General features: G+C 42.6%; 1 protein-coding gene across 1 annotated transcript; it reads left to right on the top strand.

Annotated features, from left to right (window-relative positions):
- The first annotated feature begins 2724 nt into the window (after positions 1–2724).
- On the top strand, positions 2725–27601 carry LOC307086620 (proton-coupled folate transporter). Its single transcript, XM_079751892.1, has 11 exons — positions 2725–3141; positions 6070–6262; positions 8646–8817; positions 9359–9474; positions 9838–9977; positions 13048–13204; positions 13469–13566; positions 17935–18073; positions 19033–19116; positions 22154–22310; positions 27126–27601. The coding sequence occupies exons 1-11, from the start codon at positions 3025–3027 to the stop codon at positions 27175–27177; spliced, it is 1425 nt and encodes a 474-aa protein (XP_079608018.1). The 5' UTR covers positions 2725–3024; the 3' UTR covers positions 27178–27601.

Here is a 27601-nt window from a genome sequence, read left to right on the forward strand (position 1 = left end):
ACGCACTGGACGCTCTCTGGCTCCGACTGGTGAATGTCGGCGGTATACGCCATTCACCACCACTCCCTCGGGAGGGTTTCGGACCGGGTTGCCACAGTATGTTCAGCGAGGTTCGTAGTATACCCCACAGGGGGGCAATCTTCAGTTGATGCAGGCACTCTATTGAATGGTCTCTCTTCCACATGGGCACTTTGAGTTATTCTCTTCGATTCTATATTACATCTAACATACAGACACATTCACCACATACTCCCACACACAAACTATATCCTTGCATTTAAAGGCAATGCTGACAATTTGGACCGGACTCTTTCTGTCCCAGGTCTCTGGACAATTTGGCAATGCTGGACCCAGAGTCTGAAGGCAGACTCTGGACCCAGAGTCTGAAGGCAGACTCTGGCTCCATCAAAGAGAAGAAAGAGAGATTTCCATGCAAAGGTATACTATCCATACAGGTATTCTATTTTATTGGCTTTAAAATGCGCTTTTCTTAAAGTGATGGACAACAGAAATTCGTAATCTAATTGTTGCTTTATGAAATATATTGCAATCGCATGTAATTTCGGTTTATTGATTTCCTTTTATAGAGTCTATTGGCCCTCCTGGTCTCATAGCCGAGCAGGTGTCCAATAACAGTGCACTCATGCGGCCGGGTTTATGTGCTGATGTGATGTACTTTGGTTATAAGAGACAAGTTATTTTAGGTTTGGCTTTAAAAGAAGTGGATGGTAAATTTTGATGACATTATTATTAAAAAAGCAAAAACAATGTTAAAAATATTTATGTTTTGTTTAATAAAGGTTTATGTAGCCTAAGTTCAGGGATACTTTGTCAAAATGGCTTGTTTGGGTATTGGTACTGTAACGTATGGTTCATTTCAGGATGACCTTAGAGATGAATGAGTCAGGGGAAGTTCACACACACACAAAATCCTGCCCCGTAGCGGAAAAGCTAGCCAAAAACACGCATCGCAATCTTGTTCGCAAGGCTTGTTTTTCCAAGCTTGTATCGGGAATGTATTCACACAAGTCCGCTCACACAGGCAGAGTCAGGGGAGGATATCAGATAATGGCAAGATACAGTAGGAAACCTTTTAAGTAGGGTGAGCAAGTGAGACATACATGGGCCAGTGGAGACCAAGCCGGGACCGGTGGCTGCCATCCTAATCCTATAAAGTGACTCTATTGCTGTGCCCTGGCTTAGTTTGTGGTAGCAGAGATAGTGGCAATGTTGCTATCAAGAGCATCTCCCCTCCCAAAAATACTTCACTTTGAGGACCTTTTAAATATTTTGTACACTTATTTTTTAAATTTTTTGTCTGCAGAGTTGGGTTGACTCATTTATGTTATCTTATACAGGCAGATAGCAACAGGTGTTGTAGCAAAAGGGAGTCGGGGCTAATATCCATGCAAAAGCCAGCCTTTAAGGGTTCTGTTTTTGTGATTTGAACTCTTTTGAGATGGATTCGAACAACACATTTATAAACGTTTGTGTATGTACAATATGAGTGTATTCATAATAGCAACAATAACCCCGATTGGAGGTAATTTATGGCCATGAAATGTTTGTATTCCAGGCATCCTCGATAGTGCAACAAACAAAATATACTGATAAAGAATAGGATATAGAGGTCATGTTGTCATGGCCGTCAAAAGCCTATATGTCTCTCCACAGTTCCTTGTGACCAAGTTGAAATTGATGAATGCGCAACATGTCGGAGATTGTATCTTCAAAGCTCAGTGGCTAAAGCATTGATCGGATCCCAGTGCCTCAGCGGACATTAAGTCAATTCCTCCAGCAGCTGCTGTGAGAGTAGCCTAGGCAGGTCAGACTTTACCTTACTTTCTTTTACGTCAGCAGGTATGATTAAACTAAATGACACTATTTTTCGATCAAAGCTGAAATCCGTCTTCAAATGCCTCTTTGTCTTTGCGACATCTGCTCCATTTGTTGTGCGTACAATCTATCTGAAGCATTGTTAGGATCCGATCAGTGCGTTACTCGAAAGAGAGAGAGAGAGAGAGAGGGAGACTTTGAGGAGCACGCTACGGGAGACGGTGGATGGGGAGTGAGAAGACATGGAGCATATTAAAGCAGTCACATTCACTTTAAATGACTCAGATCACCCATTAAATATATACGACACAGCCAGAGATAAAGGGAGCTAGAGAGAGGGACAAGGCACATGATGGTTGCTAAGTAATTTAATCAAGATAACTTTGATAGGCTATTAAATATGTAACAGACCGAAATAAAGAGACAGGCAGAGGGGAGAGAGAGTGAGTGATAATAAGGCACGGCGTTGGATGTTAAATGTATGGAAAGGCACAGAGAGAGAGGCACAGTGTGCAAAGAGGAGGCAGGAACAGTGAAAATGGAGGTGGACAGGCTTTTAACGCTTCATGTTTTTTTTTTCTAAACCCTTGTACTACAATGTCCATTTATCTTGAGATGAGGTTTTCTTTTTTTATAAGACCGAAAAGGGAGTAAAGAGCCTTGTCAGCCGCCCGCCGCTGCACAATAAAACACTTTACAGTGGTGGGGGTGGCGTGTCACCTGTGGTCCACTGGGTCCCCTGACCGGCGGTTTGCTCGTGCATGACCCCTCTGATTGGCTGTGCCGGGAGACCAGGTGGTTTGTATAAGGAAGTAGATAACCATAACATGCTTATTTACGTAGGCTATAGGAGGGACTTCCTCTTTGGCAACCGAGTCATGTGAGCCCATTGATGTGTGTGCGTGTGTGTGTTTGTGTTTCACTACCTTTCACCAAAAAAGGTTCATGTGAAACAATTCCATTTCATGTAGCTAGTTCATATAAGATGGCACGACAACATGGCTTTGAGTAATGCGACTATGGAGATCAGTGAGTTGGAATATACGTGTCTGTTGGTTGGATTACAGATGTCAAGTCAGTTGTCAGTTCCTTGTAAAAGAACAACCTGATGCTGAAGTTTTGTGCGGGCTTCTCGGTTGATCAAAACTTGCATTGTTGACCATTTGACTTGGGTTTATAGTAATTGCCATGGCAATCAGTGTAGCCCATCTCCGGAGCATTTTAACGGTCGAGCCAGTTATTCTGCTCTACATGACTGCCTTGTTTCTAGTGACCCCTGCCTATCAACGACTGATCATCACCAAGGTAATAACCTCTGCTATTTGTACAGTGATGTGAATGGGAAGGAAATATTTTGATTTGAAAGAGGATTCATAATGCATCATAATAGATCTCATTCGATTATGGTTTTCTTTGGCACAAGTCAATGTAGCCGTTGGAGCAGTAATTATATTTTAAACATCCAGAATGGATGATGACATCTTTTACCTTTGTATTTTTATGTTATCTTCATATTGAAAGACACTTTATTTTGAAGTGATCTTATGAAGATCAGAAACTGTTACTTTGAAAGGCTATGCTACAGGAAACCCTATAGGGCGAGTTCAGCATATCGGCCTGTGGCTTGTTTGTTTGTTTGTAGGACAAAGAAACCCTTAGGAAGACGTTGGACACCTATAGCTCTTTACGCGTTATGCATTCCTCTTTATGCTTTCCAAATTAATTAACCTTCTATTTTCCTGCTCAATTCATGACCTTCCAGCTTGGCTAGCTGCTTGCCTATTGTATCCCCTGGATCATTACACCGCATATTAAAAGAAGGCCTTGCATAGAACCAAGTTTGACACTTCATTCACCACAGCATCGATTTGTTTATAGCGCTGTATGTTTATAGCGCTGTATGTTTTACCACGTTCTAACCTTTAAATACTCAGCGTGTTATCATATTAAATAGTAGGCTACAGTAATAATATTATATTTCTAATTGTGCCAGTTAAATCTGCCACCAATATATAGACCAGACGACCTCAAATATATGCATTTGTAGGTATTGTATTTATATAATCGATTTTTGCATATCTATCTAAATTGTCCTGTATGGATATAGACTGCTGCACAAGCCTGTACCCCTTTAATCTGCTTCCATAACCACGGGTCTGTTAAGGTTTGAGTAGATCAATCATAAGATAACTAAGTGCCCTGCTGCGAGGATCCTTCTTTTAAAACCACAAGGTACACTTGAGCATGAATTAACCCCGGGTGGCTCCTCTCAAAATGAACAAACAAAACCTGAAGGAGAAAATCCATGGGGGGGGGGGAGGAAGAGCTCAAGTAACGTCCCTTTCTCTCGAGAAAAACTAATCCCCTGACGCCCACGCTACCAGCTTCTGAAATTGACTTGACATTGACAAAGCCATGCTTTTCGAATCAGGAAGGCTATGGGAAATAAAACAGGCCAAGTGCATGTGTTACTCAAGGATGGTCGAGTTTGGGTTAAGATAACATTATGTTTTTAATCATGTGATTGGAGGTGAGGGTGCGGACAGGGTGCTAAGTCAATGTTTTTCAAATGTCTGCGGAGATGCACACTTTGTTTGAACTTGGATCCATTTCCCAATGACCTAACTTGCATTGCACTCAAGTTGACCGATCCAAGCTTTGAATTAAATAAAAATAAAACAATCACAACATTCGGCACCTTTAAGCACATATCAATAGCATTACAAAAATAAAAACGTCATTATTCGTATTAACCTTTCATCTAGAACTACACTATCTTAACAATTGGGAAGACGACTGCACATTAACGTACCCCGATAACCAAACCGGACTCGCTCTCTCCAACATCACGGCCACTTGATAACCTTCAGACCAATCAGTATTCTGCTCTGTGTTTCTAAATTGCACTGCAGTGATGATGACCTCCCAGGTTTGCTCACATGCCTTGGTCTCGGTCGACCCTGGTCATCAAACCCAAGGACCCCGAACCAAAGAACACTTAAATAATCAACAGGTGTTGCGTATAAATCGAATCAGAGCACAAACCGGGGTGTGTTTGATTAATCCCCCTGCTCCTCCACCTTGGGAGCCCCCTCATTGGCTCTGGGCACTGACTGTAGAACTGCGTTAATCATGATTTGTTACTAAAATATTGCAGTTTGCAAAGGGTGCTCAAATATGTAATCAGTGACATTTAACAACAACCCGTGACTGTCTGTAACAGGATTGGGGTCTGCCTTAATATCCCAGTGATTAGAATTGCGTTACTATAGCAACATGGATTTCCACACACTAAAACGGGTGTTTAAATTTTTCCTCTGTGTAATTAATGTGGCTGGGCAACCTTGACCCTAAGACTTTTCAACCCTTATTTAGATACAAATTGGAACAACTTCTCCTAGCAGAAGTTGTTTGTAAGTTATTTTATCAGGTTTTCAATTAAAAGACAATACATTTTATTTTCATATGCATTTCATCCATTGTTTTTCCGAATGTTCCCATTTCAGTTGCAATAATAAGTTAATAATTAATTATATCTACACTATTCGAATAACATTGTGTAACATTGGATACATTTCACACAAAGGGTATATTGTCACCTAATATATTTTTTATGTTTTAGGGGCGCTTTTATCAGCCGTAAAAGTATGTCTACTTGAATTATCTGTGGAGTTAAAGACCACGGTAACAGTGTTGAGGGTATGGAATGACAACATAAGTTACTTTAGTGCTTCACTTTAGCACCCCATAAACAGCAGTCGATAGCTTTGGGTGGCAGCTGCTAATGCGTGTTGGATGAGGAATGCTGGAAGTCGCCTGCAGTAAAGATTGACACCGGTACGGCCCTTCAAGTTGATTATGACATAGATTACGTAAACATCTGCTGTCTAACTCTGCGTGTCCTTTTTAATGTTAGAATTGATCTGCGTTGTTTCCTATTCATCCGGGGGTATCAACGGATCCATCATGGTGCACTTGAAAATAACCCAAAGGTAAACGGATGGACTCCGATTTACTCATTGCTCTTAAATAAATTGTACAGAGCGACAGACCAAGCCGAGATGTCCAAGTCAAAACGGCCATGACGTGCGCTGCCTCTGTATCCGTATCTCAAACAACCAAAATAACCAATTCAAAACGGCCATGAAGGGGCGCTCTCTGTATCAGTATCTCGACATAATTGCGAAAAACGGCCAAGCAACGTACACAAAACACGCTTGTGTGTGAGCGCAGATCTGCAGTGAGCAGTACGGGCCGGCCAGCGCAGAGTGCAAGGACCTGGCGGCCCACCCTGAGGCGCATGAGTCGGTGCAGCGCTCGTCCTCCATGGTCATCCTTCTCTACACCTCCGTGCTCTCCGTGCTCTCCGTCCCCCCGGCCATGCTGCTGGGCTCCTGGTCGGACCAGAGGCAGCGCTCCGACGGAGGTACGCTTCGTCCACCACGCATCATCATGGGAAACCTTTTGTTATTTTTACACAGTCGTTATTTTAATGACAACTCAAATGAAGGAAATATCAATACATATGAGCACGCGCGCACACACACACACACACCAATCCCACAACCTATCCAATTTTTGCCGCAATCCACGCCAAGCAATCCTTAGCATTTAAATTCCCCGCGGAGATAAGGATCCAAGGCCGCGCAGCACGCGTGCAGAACGGCTTGCTGATCAAAATCACATTTTTACATACATTTGCAAGAATTTGCATATGATTTGTCCAAAACCTTTTTTGCACTGGAGTGCTGTCAGAATAGATGGCAGCTCACATCAGCTCGTCTGCTGTAGAAAACCAACACCCTGTTGGGCCTCCATCCCCCCCCCCCCCATTAAGGTCTCCCGTGATCCATTGAACCAAATTAGTTTTCAATTAGACACGCCCACCGCTACAGAGCTAGTAAGCAAAGGGCTCGGCTAGAACACACACAAGCTTATCAATCTTGTGCTTGAATGGACGTTTACTTGTGTGGTTTGTTTTCGGGGCTTTTTCTCGGCTTGAGCTGTTCGTGCGTCCTTCTGCTGATTGGCTGGTTGATGTTTCACTTACCAATCAACCGTTGGAGTGTGTAATGGCGATGACCAAATCACATTTGTCACATTGTTTATTTATTCCGTCGCAGAAATTGATGGCCACTTTAAACGTTTTCGAATTGCGGGTGCACCTGCTTAACTTTTCACTGCTAGGATTGTTTTTTTACTTTGTTTTGTGGATTCAAATGGTTCCAAGGTTGCATGGAGCCAAAAGTAAAACTTTTCTTGTGTCCAGTGCGGTATTATTGTTCTGTTAAGACCATGAAAACACATAGGCTCATACCAATCAGTTTTTGTGGTCCGAAATAAAAGAATGATGTAAAGATTAAAAAAGATATAAGGCTAACAAAGAAAAGATGAGTCGACTTTATAGTCCAATCAATTTACATAAAATTGAAATTTGTCTTCATCAATCTAGCAAACAGTAAGTACTGACCGAACACAGGTTTAAACACATCACACACAGCATATAACAGACATTGAACAGCAACTAAAGGGTGCCATGATGACAAAAAGCTTCTGACACGTAATCATTCTGAAAAAAGAGCCTTTTGACTGAGGCCGTCCGTCTGTCTGTCCTTGACCCTCACAAAGGGGCAGTAAAGAAATGACAGACAGCAACCTCTGACCCAAAAGGACCTTACTTTCTCCGGTAGCCATTTATAAAAACGGCCAGCCTTGTTAAAAATGATCGTATTCTTTCACTCACTGTGTTAATCGTATTAAGCAGCTGTCGTGTCACCCCCCGGCCATATGGCCCACGACGTGTTTCATGTGAATTGTGGATGCTGTGCACGTCTCTGGGGTTTTCACTTTGTGTTGGGAAGCCTTGAATGCTGCTGGCGTTCAGTGGCGGACCACCCCATGAGCCAGCCATGAGCAACCACACAACCTATCCACACAAGCGCACAACCTTTTGCGTAACAAACAATAACTCGGCCTGTTGGATTAGCCTGTGACAAGATATTTACAACGTATAAATCTTTCATGCAAAAAAACGAATGCATTATTAAGAGTCATGTTTAATTAAAGCTCTCAGATGGAGAATGTTCTCCGGGTTTTTTCCGTGCTTTTGTGTTGACTATTAATACGCTTTGACACTAGTTGCTGTCATTGAGACCTTTCAGATGGATATAACATTTGATGCATTTTGTAATATCTAGTATAATATCTAATATGTTCCTACGCGGCTTATGAAGATTTCTTTGTTTGTCATATCCAATAGATTGTATTAAATCGTCGTTGTTTATTGCTAAACTTAACAGGGTTATTCTTAATGTGTTATTGATCACAGTCAAACCCATGCCAGTGGTTTAGCCTACTTACACTTGACAGGAATCTTTATTTATTTATTTATTCAGCATATAACATATTTTCTTCTGAGAAGTTATCTGTCTTCAGTAATGAGAGCGCATGTCTTGATGGACAAGATAAACACGCACATCAAATTGTATAATAGATGAAGATCCAACCGGATCAAAGCGTAGATCTTGTTTGTAGTCTGGGAGAATGAACACCTTGGGAGCAGAACACACTGTGCAGACTCCTTTATAGAGGGTGCCTTGTGTAAACCAGCTGTCACATTGTATAACATTTGACGGAAACCCTTTAGCAACTTAAGAGAAATGTTTGAATACAATGGGAATTAAGCAAATATAAACAGTGACAAAAGAAAATCTAATCTGGGGTTGTCAAAAGTACGATGAAATGTGATGAAATATCAAGCAATATGCATCTCTGCTGACAGTCAAGCTAATGGCTTTTGTTTGGGACAGGTTTTCGAGGCAGCAGGCGCAGTTTGGTTCTGCTATTGCCCTGTCTCCTTTCCCTGGCCAGCGGAGGCCTGCTCATCGCCATAGCGATGGTGGACCAGTTGGGGGTACTCTGGATGCTGATGGCGGCCGGCTTGGTCGGACTTTCGGGAGGTACAAGTTCCCTGTTCTTAAGGTAAATATGTATACGCTTAAACACACGCCACAAGTATTGGACTAGTATTCTTTCGCCAGAGTTGATTACTCTGGTGAAAAAATATATTGAAAAATATTTGTGTGGATATTTATTCAATATTTTATTGAGTAGTTTTGTTTCCAATTTGAATATCTCTTTTCATATTTCTTCTGCGGTACCACAATTTCCCAAATAGGATTAATAAAGTTCTTCTTTATCTTGTCTTAACCTCTTCTGCTTAAAACTGCTTAAAATGTGTTCGACGCTTGGTTCTCTAATGTGTTACATTTCAAAATCGAACACCCCAGCTGTGTTATATTGGTTGGAAAATTGATAGCCACGCATGCTTGTACATTTATGATTTACATTAGTGTAAACGATTAGGTTTTAATGTGGAATAATTAGAAAGATCAGGTTTTGTTTTTGTAAAACAGGTAAATTAGAGGATTTGCCGCTTGAATACCTTCAGCCAACCCTCTACAATATTGATGAATACAACTATGATTAATAAGCATAAAAACAACTCTCTTCCCCCTGTCAGTTCCTTCAGTTATCTCGCAGATCTCACAGCCAGTAATGAAGGAGTGAGCAGGACTCTGCGTATGGCCGTTGCCGAGGCCATGGTTTTTGTGGGTGGCACCATTGGCTTCCTGCTAGGTAAACTTCCTTAAAGTAGAGTTTTATGCAGAGGCTATTGCTGTATAGTTGAGAATTCGTTTCATCCTTTTTTTTTATCTAATTGTTTTATAGGTTGCAGTTTTATATATTATTGTGTTATAGGCTATGGAGAAGACGTATACTATTTTTAGCTCCATAAATAAGTCCAGTTTTTTTCTTCTTTTTCTAACTGCCGTAAGGTATGTGTGGATTCCGCGTTGGAAGTGTTGCTCAATTTCACTGTACTCTGTGCAACAAAAGGACTTCTATCATACCGTTATAATATTTTGGTGCATTATGAATTTATGACATATAATACAATTAATTATACATAGCAATATCATTTTTCAAATTATTTTCAAGGTGGATATCTGGAGGAGCAAGATTGGGGGCTGGTAATAGCCTTCTCTTCCTTCTGCGGTTGTCAACTTCTCTCCATTGTATACATCCTCGTCTGGTTACGCGACCCCGTCATACCAGCCCGACTCACATCCTCATATGGGGTAAGCGGAATAAAGGCAGCGTTGTTCAAGTTTGACTAGGATGTCAGCCATTTTGTAGGGTGTTCAAATGTTTTGAAAAAAAAAGGGTAGCTGTCCTAAAATGAAGAAAGTTCAATAGGAAGGCCTTCCCATAATTTGCTCCAGTGTCCTGTTTTCCTACGATACCCATAATGACTGCCCTACCCCCTCACTACATCAGCCATCAAAATTCTGTAAATGGTACATTAATAAATATAATCAATTAATCAAATGGTTTAATAAAACATGAATTACAGGCTTTATTATTAATTATAAAAGCTATCCCCCCCACGACCGTAGAGCCGAAGTGTAACACAGATTTACAAGGTTTCAGTTCACAGCCACGTACTACACAAAACTATAAAATAGGACCTATTTTCTTTTGGTGCGTCGCACATCACGATAGATGTTTTAAAATGATTTCAAACTGTTGCGAGGCTGTTTTATCCCCTAAAGTCCATTATGGCAAAGAATAGTGCATTTTATTAGGGTAGAACCAAGAAGTGCAATTTAATAATGCGATTCCAAAACCAAGACAGCCCATTGATTCCATGAGATTGACTTCTCCAAGCTTGGTTAAACATTCATATCCCATTGTTCTTGGATATCTTGTCATGTCCTGTCTGTGGATCTACATTGTCTAACAATGCAGACGCATCATCACATCTTTTGAGGTGAATAGAAGTGGAATAAATCCCTGGATCGTGTCGAGGTGCCAGCAGACGTTTAATCACTATTCTAACTGAACTGGGGGTTGCCGCAGATTCTCTCAGAATACCAACAGGCAGGCCCTGGGTAACCACCTGAATCCTGAGTGATAAAATGATGTCACTCGGGCTCAATAGGTTTTGAGTGACGTACAAGTCACCTCTTTGCGAGAAAAAGCAAGAGTAAAACGTAGTTAGGCAAAAAATGCTACATTCGCCATAAAATCGCATGTCTGTCCTGACTGTCATGGTTAATCAGGCAGGCCTGACAGCCTGAAATAGGCTAGATGATTTGTTTACAATGATCATGCAAAGAGAAGATCATTGCAAAGGCAGTGATTCTGCATAAGGCGCAGTCATCAAAGTGTGATAATGTTGCTGTCATCGGCAACAAAAGGTTTACTATGCTTTTTTAGATATGTTTCTAAATGAAGGCTATTACTATTGTTTACGCATAGATGGAAGATTTGGATGTATTCAGAAAGAAGAGAAAAGGAGACCATGTTTCTCCTGAGAACTCGTTTTGCATAGACGACATTCAGCTGAATTCAAAACACCCAGTAGCACTTAATTTATCGTGAGGTAAATGTTATGTTTAGCAGCGATCACGCGTATTCCAACTGGGAAGCAATTTGCGGTGTTTCTGACAACTATCATTTCATGAGATATGATGAGACGCACAACTGTTCATGCGTTATGCTTCCGTGGCTGCAGTGTGCAGCAGAGATGGGTTGATTGATCACGACAGCAGACATATTTCAAGGAAATCCCGACTTATGTAAACTCCTGTGGGAGAGGGGATAGACGATACCAAACTAACGAAACATCTTCACCCGACCGTGTCAATCTTCTTCTCACTTAGAGTAGTCGTCTGGGTCACATCTTTAAACTTCTGCTCGGTGACGGCTGCTTAGTGATTGCCAATTGATTGCAGCTGCCTCGACTCCAGGTTTGGGGCAGCTGCCAGTCATAATACTGATTGCCCAGTATAATGCCCAAACATGGGCGTTCCTGAAGGGAGGTTGTCCAAAATCCGGATCTTTCTGCCCGCAGAGGCTCCACAACTGTTAACTTACATGTTAAAGGGGACATATCATACCATCAGGTGTGAGTGTGATTAGCCATTACAAGCCGTTTTCAAAATGTGCAGCATTGTGACATCACAGGTGGGCGTATCCACCTAGATGTGTGACGGATAGATGAGCAGTGTTTGCTAGTCTACTGGGTAGGCTGGTAGACTGATCTATCCAGCACACATCTAGATGGACACGCCCACCTGTGATGTCACAATGCTGCACATTTTCAAACCTGCTTGTAATGGCTAATCACACTCACACCTGGTGGTATGATATGTCCCCTTTAAGCTACATCGTAGACAAAGAGCATTTGGTGCTCAGACCGCCTATCGATGGTGAATACGTGACTTACATTACATACCTGCTATTTAAAATGATGAAGATGAATAACCTTGTTTTTCACTTTATTAGTTTAAATGTAATAGTACATTTAATAAACTTTAATGTTCAAGGGCAAGGGTTCCAGACATATCCTCACTAGTTTAGTGTAATTCCTGTGCCCTGTTAAATGAAGGTGGCAGAGCCATAATTAGTGTTATGAGCAACATCTATATATGTCCTCAGATGACACCTCTGTGAAGAGGTGTATTTGATTTCAAGAAAAGTTAGAGGGAAACCAGATATTCGGTGCCAACACTGTCATGTCATACTGGAATTTGCCATTTATATTAATTTATTTGATGTTTTATAAAAAGCAGCATTACTTTCCCACTTCCTAGAGGGTCATGGTTAATGGAGCCAGCCTGGCATTACAGCCGTAACATAAAAAAATAGCATGACAAGGAACATGAGTTAGCGAAACCCAAGCACACGTTTGGACACAGTGAGCAAAGGTCATATAACCTTTGAATTAAGCTAGCCAAACTGTGAAATTAAGAGGAGCATCCATTGCAATGGGTGGCAATTTTAATTTTAAAGCCAATGTAATAGTTAGCTCAGGATTACCCAGGTGTGGTTATCTAAAAAAAGTTAAGAAAACAACTTCACAAATCAACTGAATTGCTTTGCCTTTCCTGTTATAAAGCCCATTTCAAGATTTATATTTCTATATCGACCAGCAGAGTGTGCGAGGCCAAAGTGTAACAAGGGAGTTCCATGATGCTATAATATATTTGTGGACTTATTATTGATGGGAATGTAAACATTTTCCATTCAGATTAATATAAGTGAATATTAGTCATATGTATAATGGGCCTCCAAATGTACTGTATTTTATATTACTTTCCATCCTTCCTTCCTTTCTTCCTTCCTTCCTTCCTCCCTCCTCAGTCTATTAGCCCTAGCAGCGAGGATGACGCCACCCCCAGCATCCTGTCACATGCCAGAAGGTCTCTGGCGGTGGTGTTCAAGGAGAGGCCTGAACGGGGAAGGTTCAAGCTGCTGCTATTGATCGTCTGTACATTCATTAACAATCTGGTAGCTGTCGGTGAGAGAACACACAGCATCCACGCGCACGTGCACACACACACACACACACACACACTCACTGGTGCTCATGTTCGACAGGTGAAATGATGCTGTGTTGAAATTCAACTCACAGTCGGAATTGTAACAGTTGGGTCTGTCAAAAAAATGACATCCAAAACATTTGCATAATTCAATAGAACAGCTGAAAAACAAAGGGAGTTCAAACATGCAATTCTGACAGTGTGTGCGTGTGTTTGTTTGTGTGTGTGTGTGTGTATTCCAGGTGAGACCACAATCTCCCTGCTTTATCTTTCGTATGAGCCGAGAGATTTTTCTACACAACTCTATGGGATCTTCCATTCAATCAGGATGCTGTTGCTGGTAACACACACACACGCACGCACGCACACACACACACACACACACACACACACACACACACACACACACACACACAAATTACAAATTGACATGCGACACACCAAGAAACATAACCACGTCATTTCCTTGTAGCTTTCTTATGGCAAGACAACATCATCTTTTTTCAGTTCACGCCAAAGTTGTTGAAGTTCTCCGAGGCGGAGTGGAAGTCAGCTGGCGAGAATGGCTCCGTGCGTGAACCCGTTTCTGTGGTTTTTCGTGTTATCATGGTTTCATTTTCTAACAGAGATATCGTCTTCAGTCTCAGATGCGTATTAGGAATGCTGAAGCTCACTGGAGATTAAACGGTTCGGAGGTGATAAAATGCAGCGTTAACACAGCGTAGTATCACATCATATCATGCAAGCATTACACCATTTCAAGGAGATATCTGAAAGAAAAAACATACTAAGGAATTTCAATTAAAACATGTCTTTGTTTTAAACTGTTCCAGTTCTGCAAATGGTACACCACACTTGACTTTAAATACTTGCACGTCAAATCTAGAGGCAGACAGTTCCTCATACGGTTGTCTACAAATGTAGCTGCTGCCTTTCCCCCAATGGGAAGCCTTGTGTGACAACTGCTGTCCTCTCCAAACTGTGTACAGAGAATAACACCACTGCTTTAATACTCCTCACAGACTGATCTGATCCCAGCACGGCAGACTGAGTCATCCACACCTGGGACCGCTGAGCTGAAACTGTAGCTTTACCTAGCTGTACAATTCACAGTTAGTTTTACTTTGATTTTGGCCAGTGGACGTTTAAGAAGTGTACAGTTGTAGTAACTTAAGCGACAGGAATAACCGCCTGCCTCCAAGCCATGGCAATAACCGCAATTTGACAAAGTAAAACAGTATTGATCTAATTATCGACGGAAACGAGACGGGGAAACCTGGTTTCCTGTTGTAACCTCTCTGTACACATCCTCAGTCTCTCTTTGAGAAGTTGTCATTCGTTTCCTCTAATGGGCGATCCACATGAATTATTAATTTACTGCTGGGTTATTTCAGTGTAACGCGAACGGTGAGATGTTTATATTGGAGTCATTCAATCCGCCCCCGAGGTTAGACCTTTACTTGACCATTTTGAGGAACTGCCTCTGCTCTGACCTATAAACCTCCTTTGAAAGAAAAAAAGAGGTATCATTCACATTTGAATCACGTAACTCCCTTATGTTTCCCAGACTGACTAACAATGCTAAATGGAGGATGGTGGACATCAAGATGAGGTTTATGTGTGTTGCCTTGTTAATGTGCAGCAGCAATACCCCTGCCTTGCATGTGTGTGTCACTATGACATTGCAGAGTCCATCAAGGCAGACCACCGGCACACGTCAGACCACCAGAACACAGGCACGCACGCACATACATACGCACGCAGCAATGCGCAGGCACACGCGCGCACACGCAAATGCACAGGCACGTACACATGCTGGACACACACAACCACACACACACACACACAGACACACACACACACACACACCACAAAGAGGTTTAATTAAGGCCAGATCAAATAGCTGTTGGACAGAGAGGAAGCCGGAAAAAGGGTAGAATTAGAAAGATGAAGAGAGATAGGAAGTAAAGAAAAGATGGAAAGTTGATTTTAATTAGGTTAGTGGGGGTAGGGGAGGGGGGAGGAGGAGTACCTATGGAGCGACCAGGGGGGAGCGGTTAGAATACAAAGCCAGAAAGATGCAGAAGGTGGAGATAAGGAGGCTGATGGGGACGTGTTTACCAATGGGACGAGAAGCGAGCGCTTATTCATGTCCCCAGTGAAGGGGGAACGAGTGAGGCTATTGTGGTGCGGTGTAAATAAATCAATCAAGAAATACAATGTACAATGAGGAGGCTGGCTGGGGGAAGAGAAGACGGGGTGGTGGTGCGTCATGGAACAGATTAAGGTGTTTGAGGTCAGCTGTAGAGAGCAAGTCCCAGAGGGGGCTCTGCTTGAAAACACATGGCTTGTTCAAGCAATTCATTGAGTGGCTTTTGTCGCATTGTGGAAGATGGTTTAATCGGAAGTATGACGCTTAAAGGTGATATATTATAGCACCAGGTGTGAGTGTGATTAGCGATTACACAAGGTTTTTTCAAACGCCCACTTGTGATGTTTAAAGAGTGATTTGCAAAACGGTAACGGCTAAGCACACAAAACTCAAACAAAACCAAGGTTTGTTAATGGCATTATCAGATTAAGTGGACTATTGGTGTGGTGATTAATACACACTTACCTCAGTGCTCTTCAACCACATGGGCACAACAAAGTCATTTCAAAGAAATGATATTGTTCGTGGAGGATTTAGCCGAGAAAGAGAGACGTGGGCAATGCTTTGTTCCCTCAGACTGGTGTGGTCCTGTCTTTTTCTTTGCTGTATTTTTGGGGGCTTTTTTTGTGCCTTTAAGGACGGGACAGTGAAGAGAGACAGGAAGTTGGGTTGGAAAAAGAGAAGCAATGTCATTGGAGTACAGGTGGGAATGGAACCTGGGTCGCTAGAAGGCATCCTGCCTCCGTGGTCGGTGTGCTAGCAGCCTGAGTCACAGAGCCCGCCCACACACATTTTATAACGGCCATTTAAAAAAAAGAAAATTGGTAACTCTATATTGACTGAGGCTGCTTTCAATTTATGTTCCTGCATAGGAAATTGGACAGATTAGCTGTAAAATTGTTCAGACTCATCCATGTTGTTGGACTGGTTCAAAGTTGTGTAAAGCTGACACTGAGTTGTAAATAATGTCTGACGCTTAAAAAATATAGCCTTCATTCTCACCTGGGGCCACTTCGTAGAGAAGAGCATCAGCACAAGAGGTAGACAATATTTATCTCTGCGCCAGCACATCATCTTTACGAGAACACACGGAAAGAACAAACGTCAGATGTAGAACCTAGAAATGCACTTCCATATTATGAAGTATTATCTTATGGAAGAGTTTATATACTCTATAGAGTACTGTAACACACACACACACACACACACATAGCTCTCTCTCTGCGTCACGGTGTGCGTTGTTGTTTGGTGTGTGGCTGAGGGCGTACGTGCAGGACGTCTCATTTTGCTTTGATAACAGAAGCAAGAAAATTTGAATTTGAACATCCCCGTCTACACACGCGCAGACACTGGTGAGAACAGTAATGGTTGAAGGTTAATTCATTCTACTCTGTTGTCTAACAAATGACAGGATTATTCATCAGCCACACCACCGCCATTGTGTTATGGATGTGTGGCCACCTCTTTGTATGTACATCTTGCGTGTGTTTGTGTCTGTGCGGTTGTGTGTGTGCGTGTGCGTGCGTGTGTGTGTGTGTGTCAGTGTCAGCAGTAGTGATTCCTCGCTAATGATGTGTGACTGTGATAACAGCCTACAGCCGTAATAGCCTCCTCTATTGGATAATAACTACAGCTGAATGAATGCCCTTGAGCAAAGCACTTAACCCCTCGCCTCTAATCGCAACGCCTGTCATTCTCACTCAGGTGGGAGCGGCATCTATCTATATCTCTCCGTCTGTCCGTCTATCTACCATGTCCGTCGGTCCATCCGTTTCACATGCATTGTCACTGTATTTATGCTGCATGTACGTTTTGAATACATGTTGACACCTCCTGCTTTTGTTAATACCACAAATGGACTTGCAGTAGAGGCGAAGGGAAACATACGGCCACCGCGTGAGTCATTCTTTTCCCTTCATTCCCTTCACGTTTTTCTCACCGCAATCCTCGTCCCCATCCAGCCCCTCGCAAGGCAGGGACGTCGTTTGATATCCAAGCGCCTGTTAACATCTAGAAAGCAAAAGACCAGTACAAGACCCCGAGTGCGCTTTGTGATCGTCTCACTTGGGGACATTTTGCAGGACATTGTAAGGACATTTCAGGGGACAAATGGCTGTTCTTAATCCAGCTGGGTTCGCCTTAATATTTTTTATAAGGTTCAACCATCTGGATGGTGAGCGTGCGACAGACTCCCCCTTCTATTGTGATCTCACGGGATGTGTACACACGCTATTTCCTGCCAGTCTCACTGTGACCTTGCCAGTGCCGTAACGGTCCATACACATCAACATAAGTGAAATGACATGTCATTTGTAATCCTTTGGTTCACAAAAGCCATTGGTTAGATATAAGGCCACGGAGGGATCAAAATAGGGCGTTATCGCTAAAGTTTCAGTCTCAGTGAATGGCTTAGGCTCAAATTCACCTCCGTCGCTTGCTCTCTTTACGGCTAATAGATCCATGCATGTAATTATGTCCTAATTGCCTTTAATGCAACTCTGTCTCTGTTATTGTGAGGTCTATATGCTACGAAGCGTTGTGTGTGTGTGTTTTTAGGGTGCTGTATTGCTGTTGGTGTTTCCTCTGTTACTGAAGCGGGTTTCGGAGCAGACTCTGGCAAAGGTCAGCGCCCTGTTCCGCTCGGCCGCCTTATTCCTCATGGCGTTCTCTACCAACACGTGGATGGTCTTCCTAGGTGAGCCCAGCCACACAGTCCTTTTTGCCACACAGTTTTAACATTATGTCTCTTTAAATTCCGAATTTGGGTCAGGGTTATTATCAGGGAATTTTTCGACCTGAAATTAGCATTCAAGACAGTGTTTTGGAACTTGATTTCTATCACCATTTTCAGTCTTTGGTTCCTTTCATGCAGGCATACATATACACGCACGCACGCACGCAGGCCCGCTCACACACCCACACACACACACACAATGTAGTAGGAGTTTATACTCAGTGATAAAACAAAGTCGCAGATAAAATGTGTCACTAGCTTAAATTGAAGATAGATTTTTATCCAGAGAACAGTGTGAAAAATCTGCAACAAGAGAACAATTCCATTCATTTAACATTTTGATAATAATTCGAAAATACTGTGAGGACCAAACAAAGATTTTTCCGTTTCCCATCAACAAACAACAAAAGCATTAAAAAAACAAAGCTTTTTCAAATGGCTTATGCTAACAAATGCATGATAATAACCTACATTTCCATAACTATGATTGCTAACTTTTAAACGGAAATGAAACAATCCAGGACAATACTGGAAAATTGTGATTGAAATTAACTAGATTGTTTGGTCAACATAGAGTAAACGCATTTGACAGTCTGCTGTTATGTGTGTTCATGAGCTATGCAGCAGGCGAGTGAACAGAATTGGCAGTACAGGGATTTATCCAGATATAACTAGTAGAGGGTATATTCTAGGCGGCAATTTAACAAATGGTTTGCATAATGTTTAGACATTTGGACCCATTGCAAGGTTCACCGAGAGGGACACGCAGTGCTGTATAATGCAGCACAAATCACTGCATGCGATATTCAAGGATATTTTAGCCTGAATGTAGTGGGCTGAATTAGACTGGCCCCAGTGGCTGAAGGAACGTCTCAGCCATATGAAAGCCTTCATCTATCTCTGTACTTGTTCCTCTGCAGTGTGTGTCATTGGGGCTCCATCAGGAATAGGCCAGGCAGTTGTGAGGTCACTTTCTTCTGCTATCGTGGAAGAGCATGAACAAGGTGATTCAGTCCACTTCTGTCTGTCTGCCTGTCTGTCTGTCTGTCTGTCTGTCTGTCTGTCTGTCTGTCTGTCTGTCTGTCTTTCTGTCTGTCTGTCTGTCTGTCTGTCTGTCTGTCTGTCTGTCTGTCTGTATTTCGGATTCAAATGTGAATTTCCGAAAGCTATGCCTCTCTCTTCTGTTCTGGTTGGCATTTTAAAGAGAATCTCTAACATGCATGCAAAACAAATTAAGAGGGACTGGCCATGCAAGAGAACAATCAAAGCATACTATTGTAATTGGATTACCTACAAGAATACTAAGTGAATACTAAGTACCAAATGCTTAGGTGTCCATCTATCCCTCCAAAGGATCTTTGGCAATTGGGCTTTTCACTCTATGTAGCTGTTCTGTTGGATGCCCCTCCAGAACCCGTACAGGACTACCTGCACGAGGTCAAACAGCCAGTCCCAAGAGATGCTGCTCGACCTAGGGAGAATCTAAACACCATGACTACATTGCAGGACACGGCAATCAAACAACCTGTCCCCATCCCATGGCCAATTAAACTGATGAAGAACTATAGTAGAAGAGTCTATATGCTTTTCATCTCTATTTTGCCCTTCCATCAGGACTAGGTATAGTGGACAGTGGTGGACCATAGTGAGAATATCATTTTTTCTTTTTCTAAGACCCAGTTTGGGGGACCCCAGACTTTGGTCACTCCTGTATGCTTCACACTGCTGCATCTGAGGTGGGCGGCCGGGGGCTGTCACATAAACAAACCATGGATTGCTTTTGCACAATGTCGCTATGCCACCGTAGATAATGAATACCTGAGTGGGCAAGAGGCACACTGAGGTATCTCCTCTTATGAAGGCTATTAGTTCTTGTCACTGACCATGCATCCCCAAAGTGGATCATTACTAATGCAGTCGAGGAGCCCGAGAATAGGGGCATGTTGGGGTGACCTAACTCGAAGCAACACCACGCTTGGGAAACTCCATGGGCGGGCCTGGGAACCTGTCAAGAAAAACAGAGCCGGGCGCCCCGGCGGCTCGACGGGTAGAGCGCGTACCATATCGGCTCAGTACTGAACTGGGTTTGAATCCTACCATTGGTCATTTGCTGCATGTCCTTCCCTCTATCTCCCATACCTTCCTCTCTATCTCACAAATGCAAAAATAAATCTTTAAAGGAAAGCAGCGCACCTATGGACAGGCATCCATGACTGGTCGATTTCAGCGGATGTCATCACGCACAGCCCATCCATTGAAGGGGGAGGACATGAGTTGGGATTCACAGCCGGGGGTGGTGTCACCTGCTCTGCAATCTAATTGAAGGCTACATATTCGAATTACTATGATGGCATGCATCCCAGGCCTGCTGCATTCACGTCATCAACGCAGAGACACTCCCCCGTGGTGTCCACCAGTGTGAAAACCTTCGCCCGACCAGTGTTGATTACTGAATGCTCCCATAAATACATACATTAGTGCCCAAAGAGTTCAAAGCTTTCATGAGGGAAAAACAAGAGTATAATATATGTTCTACCATCGGTGATCCAGCAGACTGTCCATGCAGCCTCCAGCAACATGGAGATCCACATGTTTACAAGCGCCAGCCAAGCCCACTATTAACCATGGCAGTCGCCGTCTGCCAGCTTGTTCATGTACATCCAACACTTGTGGGACTTGTGTATTTATACCAGACATGTGTATTTTTCCTATTTGGCGTCTATTTGTGGAGAAAATGGTGCAATTGCCAAAACGATTGCTATTGCGCCCACAGAGAAGTTCCCGCACCATAGAAGCGATAGCAAATAGTTTTGATCATAGTGTGGTACATACAGTGTCATATTGAAAGGTCCAGGATTCAGATCTGTTGTGCACACAATTTTGAGGTATTTAGATGATTTAAAATAGTCCAAGGAGACATGCATACAAATTAATCAGTACATTTTTTATGTATTATTTGGTCACTTGGCGTTTTGGTAGCCATAGTCTGAAGGCATTAACTCTATACAAATACAACGACTGCAAAAAGTACGGAAAAACAAACAGACTTATGTTATGACTAGATTGATAGTGCATTGTGTTGAACAATATATCCGGAACCAGAAACTAGTTTACATCCGTGTCATGTATTTGTGTAAACAGGAGATCAAGGGCCAAAGTGTGCTGCAGCACTATTCTATCCAGACATCCTATGGGGACACATTTAAATGCAGAGTAATCACCCTGTCAGAGCTCAACGGGATAGGACAGCTGAATAGTCACGGGTAAACAAAGTCACTAATCTGCAGTCTCACAATTAATCGGGGGAAAAAAAACCCGGATAACACTGAAGTCCTGTTTTCTATCAACCGGGAACCGAGCCAACACACAATGCTGCAGAACAGAGTAAATCAGAGAAGAACAGAGAAGATGTCTCGGGCATCACCACTGAGCAGTCTCTCAGGCACTTCAGATCACAGGCGTCAGACAGCAACCACAATCCAGCGTTGCGGCACACATGAGTCCATCCCCGCAGCGTTCTCTCATCTCATTACAGCCGGCCACACTGACTGTGGCCGTCGACGAGCCCTTCAAGGTATTATGTTATAGAGTGATTCAATGGAGGACGGACCTACTGAGAGTGGGTGGATTTGAAGGCTTGTTTATTTCTATTGTTTTACTGCTCATGTCGCTGCGCTCAAATTGCAGGATAAAGATTTATGGCCTTGTTTGTTTCTAGGGAATCTGCTCTTTTTTTTTTTTATTCTTACTTGGCTTCCATCCCAAACGCCACCACTTGTTTATAGTGCAACCCTAATAGCAATTCAAAATCCCAAATCCAAAAATGATATATATAGCAGCGCAGTTCAGCACAGTTCTAAGAATCATTCTAGGTGTGAACAAAACTGTGTATACAAAATGTGCATTGTTATGTTGTTACGTGAATGTCTGTGTGCGTGCGCGGGCATGCATGTACCTGTGTGTGTGTGTGTGTGCGTGGGCGAGGGTGTGTATCCCTCTAAATGGTCTAAATTGATATAGGGGGTTTATTTTTTTCCCTAGGTGCCATGTTCTCATTTTCAGCGTCTGTGGAGGCCCTGTGTATTCTCTTGGCCGGTCTGTTGTTTAACGGCCTCTACCCCCTCACCTTGGCGACCGTGGCTGGGATGCCCTTCGTCGTCATGGCGACGCTCATGCTGGTCGTCTTCGTCCTCATGCAGTAAGTGCACGCAGTGCTCCAGACACGCAGACATTAGGGTGGACACGAATTTATGTTATACGCCATAATGGCTCCCGCCAAGGCTAGCTTGACAGGGGGGAAAAAAGATTTATTCTTAGTCAAACAATATGTATTCTATGTGTGTTGTATTTGTCTTGAAGGGAAATACATTAGGAATACAAATGAAACTGGACAGGGTAGAGAGTGTCTAATCTCCTGTTGGTATTCGACACTGAGCCAAGATGAAAGGTATATGAATGATTAAGAATCTCTCACCGTATTAGCATTGGTAAATCTAATTGGAGTCATTAACAAATCTCGATTTTATATGTTAACACAGTCAATATAATTTAAAAATAAAGTCCTTCACATTGTTATCATTAATTTTCACACAAGACAAAGCTCTGCATTGTAAAGTTACTCATAGCTTAATGAATGCTGCGGTAGTGCATAGAGTACTACCACCACTACTCTTACAGTTCTACAGTGATGCATCGGTCACCAGTCTCAGTTTCATTCCTGTTTTAATGTATGAATGTAAATCCACAAGCGCAATTTCGTGTACTAATGATGTTCACCTTAAAACCTTTCACATGTACGTGTTCTGAGAAATCTCTCACTCTCATTTCCCCCAGCTGCAACTATCGTTTCCTATCCTTTCTAATTCCTCATATTGTATCTGTTTGTCTACTGATGCTGGACTTTTTGTTTTTGCGTGGCCCAGTGTTATTCAACAGTGCTTGGGCCTGGGTATCCAAGACGCTTCCATTTGGCTCTTCCTGATCCTTCTTATAGAGGGCTCCAATACTGAAGACTTTAATTACCTTTGAAGTGACAAAGTGTCTAGCCGACCACAGCCCACCCTAATTCCTCATTCAATGATTCGCCTCAAAGCTACAATACGAATAAGGGAACAATCCAAGACTGTGGGCTTATCTCCATTTGGCCTTTGGTCACGTCTTCATGAGAGGAAGGATTAACATATTTTAGGATACGGGAGGCAATGCTATGATCCCTCGAATGCAGGAGTCAGATTTTAGCTGTGAATGCTTAATCTGGAGTATGGTAAACACCAGCATGTTAGCTTGAACTCATACACAGGTGTGTATGCAGAAGCTATACATGACCAAATCTGAAAGCCCAAGTTCACAACATCCTTGGAGAGTTTAGCGCAACAGATTAAGGGGCCTGGCAGCTTTTACAGACAACCCTGTGAACGAATGTGTCAAAAGCTTACATCACCAAGCCCTTATTTTGCCTTGTCACCGCAATGTCAAAACACGGCAACCGTGTCTGAGGTTTAAGGTTTACCATCACCGTCGCGGGGGGACCCATTGAAACCAAAGGGGGTAGAAAAGTCCGCTTAATTACAGCATAGAGACAGCATAAGGCCCACCTTGTGAGTGAATGGAGACCTTTTAACCGAAGGTTGTTAGAGGAATATATTGTCGATAGAAAAGGACCCTAATTTAACAGCCCAATGCATAAGAGTTGAAGGCCAATGCGATTTCCTAATCAAATGAACGCCAGCATAAACTACTATGGACTGATAAACTTCGGCTCTCTTTCTGCTCTCCTTCACTAGCTGGCGCATGATGGAGAAGACACATGCTTTTTTGACTTCCACGCACTGCACCAAAATAAGTTTGCTTTAGTAAATACAGTAAATCAGATATCTGCGTTATGGTAATAAACCAGCATGTGCGCCTGCAATTCAAAGTTTATGTACTAATCATTCAATACAGCTCACACTGGCTTACTTTAAAACAGATATTGCTTATACATGCAAGTCCATGGACGTCAAACATAGGAGTGACCTTGTATAGGGGCTTTAGCAAAGGGAATGTATCGCGCTCATGTTTCTCGTCGTACATTTTTGCAGAAGAGTAGAATTACGGTGTAATCGTTACAGACATGCCACTCCTACACAACCCAGTTTTATCCTGGAAACAAAGAAGAGTCTCCACAGTTAAGTTTGTCGGTGCTAAAACATAATGTGAACAGCTTTACCCAAGTCGTATTAACACAATCAACCAGATCCCAGCAGTGGTGCTATGACCTGCAGCAGAATCCCACAGCCATGACATTCATTAACTGCTGAGATGCACTTTCATCCATAGGCTCTTTTATCCTCCTGCAGTGTTCTCTTTCTATAAATTCTCTCCCTCTCTCTCTCTGTCTCTGTCTCTGTCTCTCTGTCTCTGTCTGTCTCTCTCTCTCTCTCTCTCTCTCTCTCTCTGTCTGTGTCTCTCTCTCTCTCTCTCTCTCTCTGTCTCTCTCTCTGTCTCACTTACTCTCGCTCTCACTCGCTCTCTCACCCTGTCTTTCCCATTGTCACTTGAGAACTGATTACCACGTTATTGACTCCCTGGTGACGTAGACGGGTAGAGGGGGAGGCAGAGATAATGTGCGGATAGTGAGTGACGTCGACAGACAAAGAAAAGGGGAAAAATAGAAACCAAATTAATTATGCTTCCATTTGTATATGCGTATACAAATGGAAGGTAATCACACAACAATAAGGGTGAAATTGTAAGCAGACACCATGTGGATTGAATCTGCGGATGTGGGTGTATTGGTGGGTGGGTGGGTGTGTGTGCACATGCATGCCTGCCTGTGTGCATGTGTTTGAGGGTAATTGTGGGTGTTAATGGGAGTGGGTGAGTGTGAGTGTGTGTGTGTGTGTGTGTGTGTGTGTGTGTGTGTGTGTGTGTGTGTGTGTGTGTGTGTGCTGATCCTTCATGGGTAGCGAGGCATTTATTTTGACTGGAAGCTGATATCACTTCAATTTGATTTCAGATTTAATTTTGTTCAGTTTTATTGATTTTTAATTTGAGTCTGTATGTGTGTGTGTGTGCATGTGTGTGTGTGTGTGTGTGTGTGGAAATGAATGGCTCGGAGTGTGTCGTTTAATTTGATTTTCATTTTAATTGGTTTGGGTGCCTTATCATGAAGTTGCTGCATCAAACCCTTGCTGAAGTGTCAGAAAAAATAAGGAATTGCTTGCAGTGAATGGTTCAGGTTAATGTATGTGTTTGTGTGTGCCTGTGTGTGTCAACAATTTAAATATATGTGTTTGATTAATAACGTAGAATGTTGCTGTTCCATTTCGATCTGATTGATAATGAGGTTCGGGATTATTTGAACATGTAATACAATTCCAGATTAGGCATATCGATCAATAGGACCGGCCTCCGTGGTGAAAGACTGTCGTAAATGACCGCTCAGTGTGACACACGGATTCACAACACTACTCCAATTATCTAGTTTGTAGTTCATTGATGTTGCCTATTTTGAATGGTTCACTGCAACCACTAATGACATATCCGGGAGAGTCTCATCCCTTCCATCTCTCACTCTGTCTAGCCTGCCGGTGGAAATATCCTAACGGATGATGAGGAGAACGACATTGTAGTGATCTTGTGTCTCTGTATCAGCGGGGTTGCCGACTACATTCTGTTATTTCAACACCACTTTGTATTACAGGCCTTCTCGTTTAGCCGCCGCTGCCGCCACCTCAATGTTTGTACTGCCTCACAGTAGATTTACCACTCGGCGTTGCCTCTGTGTTGCCAATTTACTTAGAGTTTCTCAAACGCCTGAGGATATAGATTCTTGTCCAATCTGGCTTTAGTTTTAAAAAAAAAAAAAAAGATGCGGAACATGTAATGGGATCTTGGGAAATTGTTTTAAAAATGGACTTCTCGATTCACAAAAGGTTGGTTTTCTCCAAATCCCAAAGCAAATCCCTTTGGATACTTAATCGCCGGCTGACACTCCCAGGAGAGTAATGGGCCGTGGATGACAGACAATTGTTCGACTTCATGGAAGAGGGCGAGGTTCGACAGAGGGCAAGGATCCCCTCCCGAGGAAGGACTACAGTTAAAGATATATACATACTGTACATAGGAGGCTGAAGAAAAGGCAGACAGGGAAATTGGGAAAAAATAGGGATTGTATTTAAAAAGTGCCACTGGCAGTCTTAAATATCTGAGGATGACTCTGTGTGTAATAATCAATCCACAGAGGAAAAACACAACTTCCCATCACATACAAACACATGCATGCACACACAAACTCTCCTACACACACACACACACACTCTCATAAACACATAAAAACACACCTGCTTAGCACGCACACATACACACACACACTCTCATAAACACATAAAAACACACCTGCCCAGCACACCTGCCCAGCACGCACACATACACACACACACACTCTCCTCCTAAGTGCAAGTTTAAAAGCGGAAGCTCAATATTTTGTGTTTTTCAGAGCTTTTTAAAGACCGAAGACTTGGTATTGAATTGCTCCTAGTATTGTACAGGCCTACACAGTGTATACATTGGCAGGATGTGCAAAAAAAATTAATGATTACGATTAGATTTAGTAGCTTTTTCAGATGCCAAATATCCTCGTTTAGTGCGACCCTCCATAACTTAATGCTAAAATACACAATGTAAGGGACCAATAAAACACAATATGGTTATTGTGTTTTAAAATGAAATGAATGGCGAAAAAAACCTCTTGTGTTCTTGAAACTGTTCCTCATGACAATCCACAACCTGTGTTATCAGTGTTGTATAACGTGTTATTGGGGAGCTTTTTCTAACCAATGCCACCAAGCGACCCACCTCGGGTGGAGGAAACTCTTCTTCTCACAAGATACTTTTGGGTGGAGGAATATGTAATCATCTACCGCTGGAGGACGTCCCACTTCATCGTGCAGTGTATTCTCCTCTTTGTTCTTCCTCCTCCTCCTCCTCCTCCTCCTCCTCCCATTGTGACGTCCTCCTCCTCTCTGCTCAGGTGGATCAGTGAGAGCCCTGCTACACACCCTCGCCTCCTGCTGTCGGACTGACGGACTGACGGACAGACAGGTACAACATCCTGTCTGGGATCTCATCTTGCTGAAATAATCCTATTTCTAGAAATAGATAAGGATTTATAGTTGAATTATTGCAGTTTTTATGATAATAGTACCATGATGAATCGTTTTGTGAACCTAAAAGTTGATTGGATTGAAACAGATTATTACATGGGGAAGGGGTTCAAACCTGCACTATCTAACTTTTGTACTGCAGCTATTTAATCCATTAAAAAACTGATAGTTTCTCAAGAATAAAATAGACCCATCCATGGGGCAATCCATCCTGGGAATTTTCCTCTATAAATCGTTTAATCGTTTTATTCTGGTCCACTTTCAAATGATAAGGCACAAGTATGATCAAAACACCCAACGATGGTGAGGTTTAACCTCAATCAATTGCTGTGAGAAACGAATG

Source organism: Pollachius pollachius, assembly GCF_949987615.1.
Source record: "Pollachius pollachius genome assembly, chromosome: 15".
Lineage (NCBI taxonomy): Eukaryota > Metazoa > Chordata > Actinopteri > Gadiformes > Gadidae > Pollachius > Pollachius pollachius.

Coding starts and splice junctions, on each gene's coding strand:
- LOC307086620 (XM_079751892.1), top strand. CDS start 3,025: ATGGCAATCAGTGTAGCCCATCTCCGGAGCATTTTAACGGTCGAGCCA. Junction 3,142..6,069: donor AACGACTGATCATCACCAAG/GTAATAACCTCT, acceptor GTGTGAGCGCAG/ATCTGCAGTGAGCAGTACGG. Junction 18,074..19,032: donor CACGTGGATGGTCTTCCTAG/GTGAGCCCAGCC, acceptor GTTCCTCTGCAG/TGTGTGTCATTGGGGCTCCA.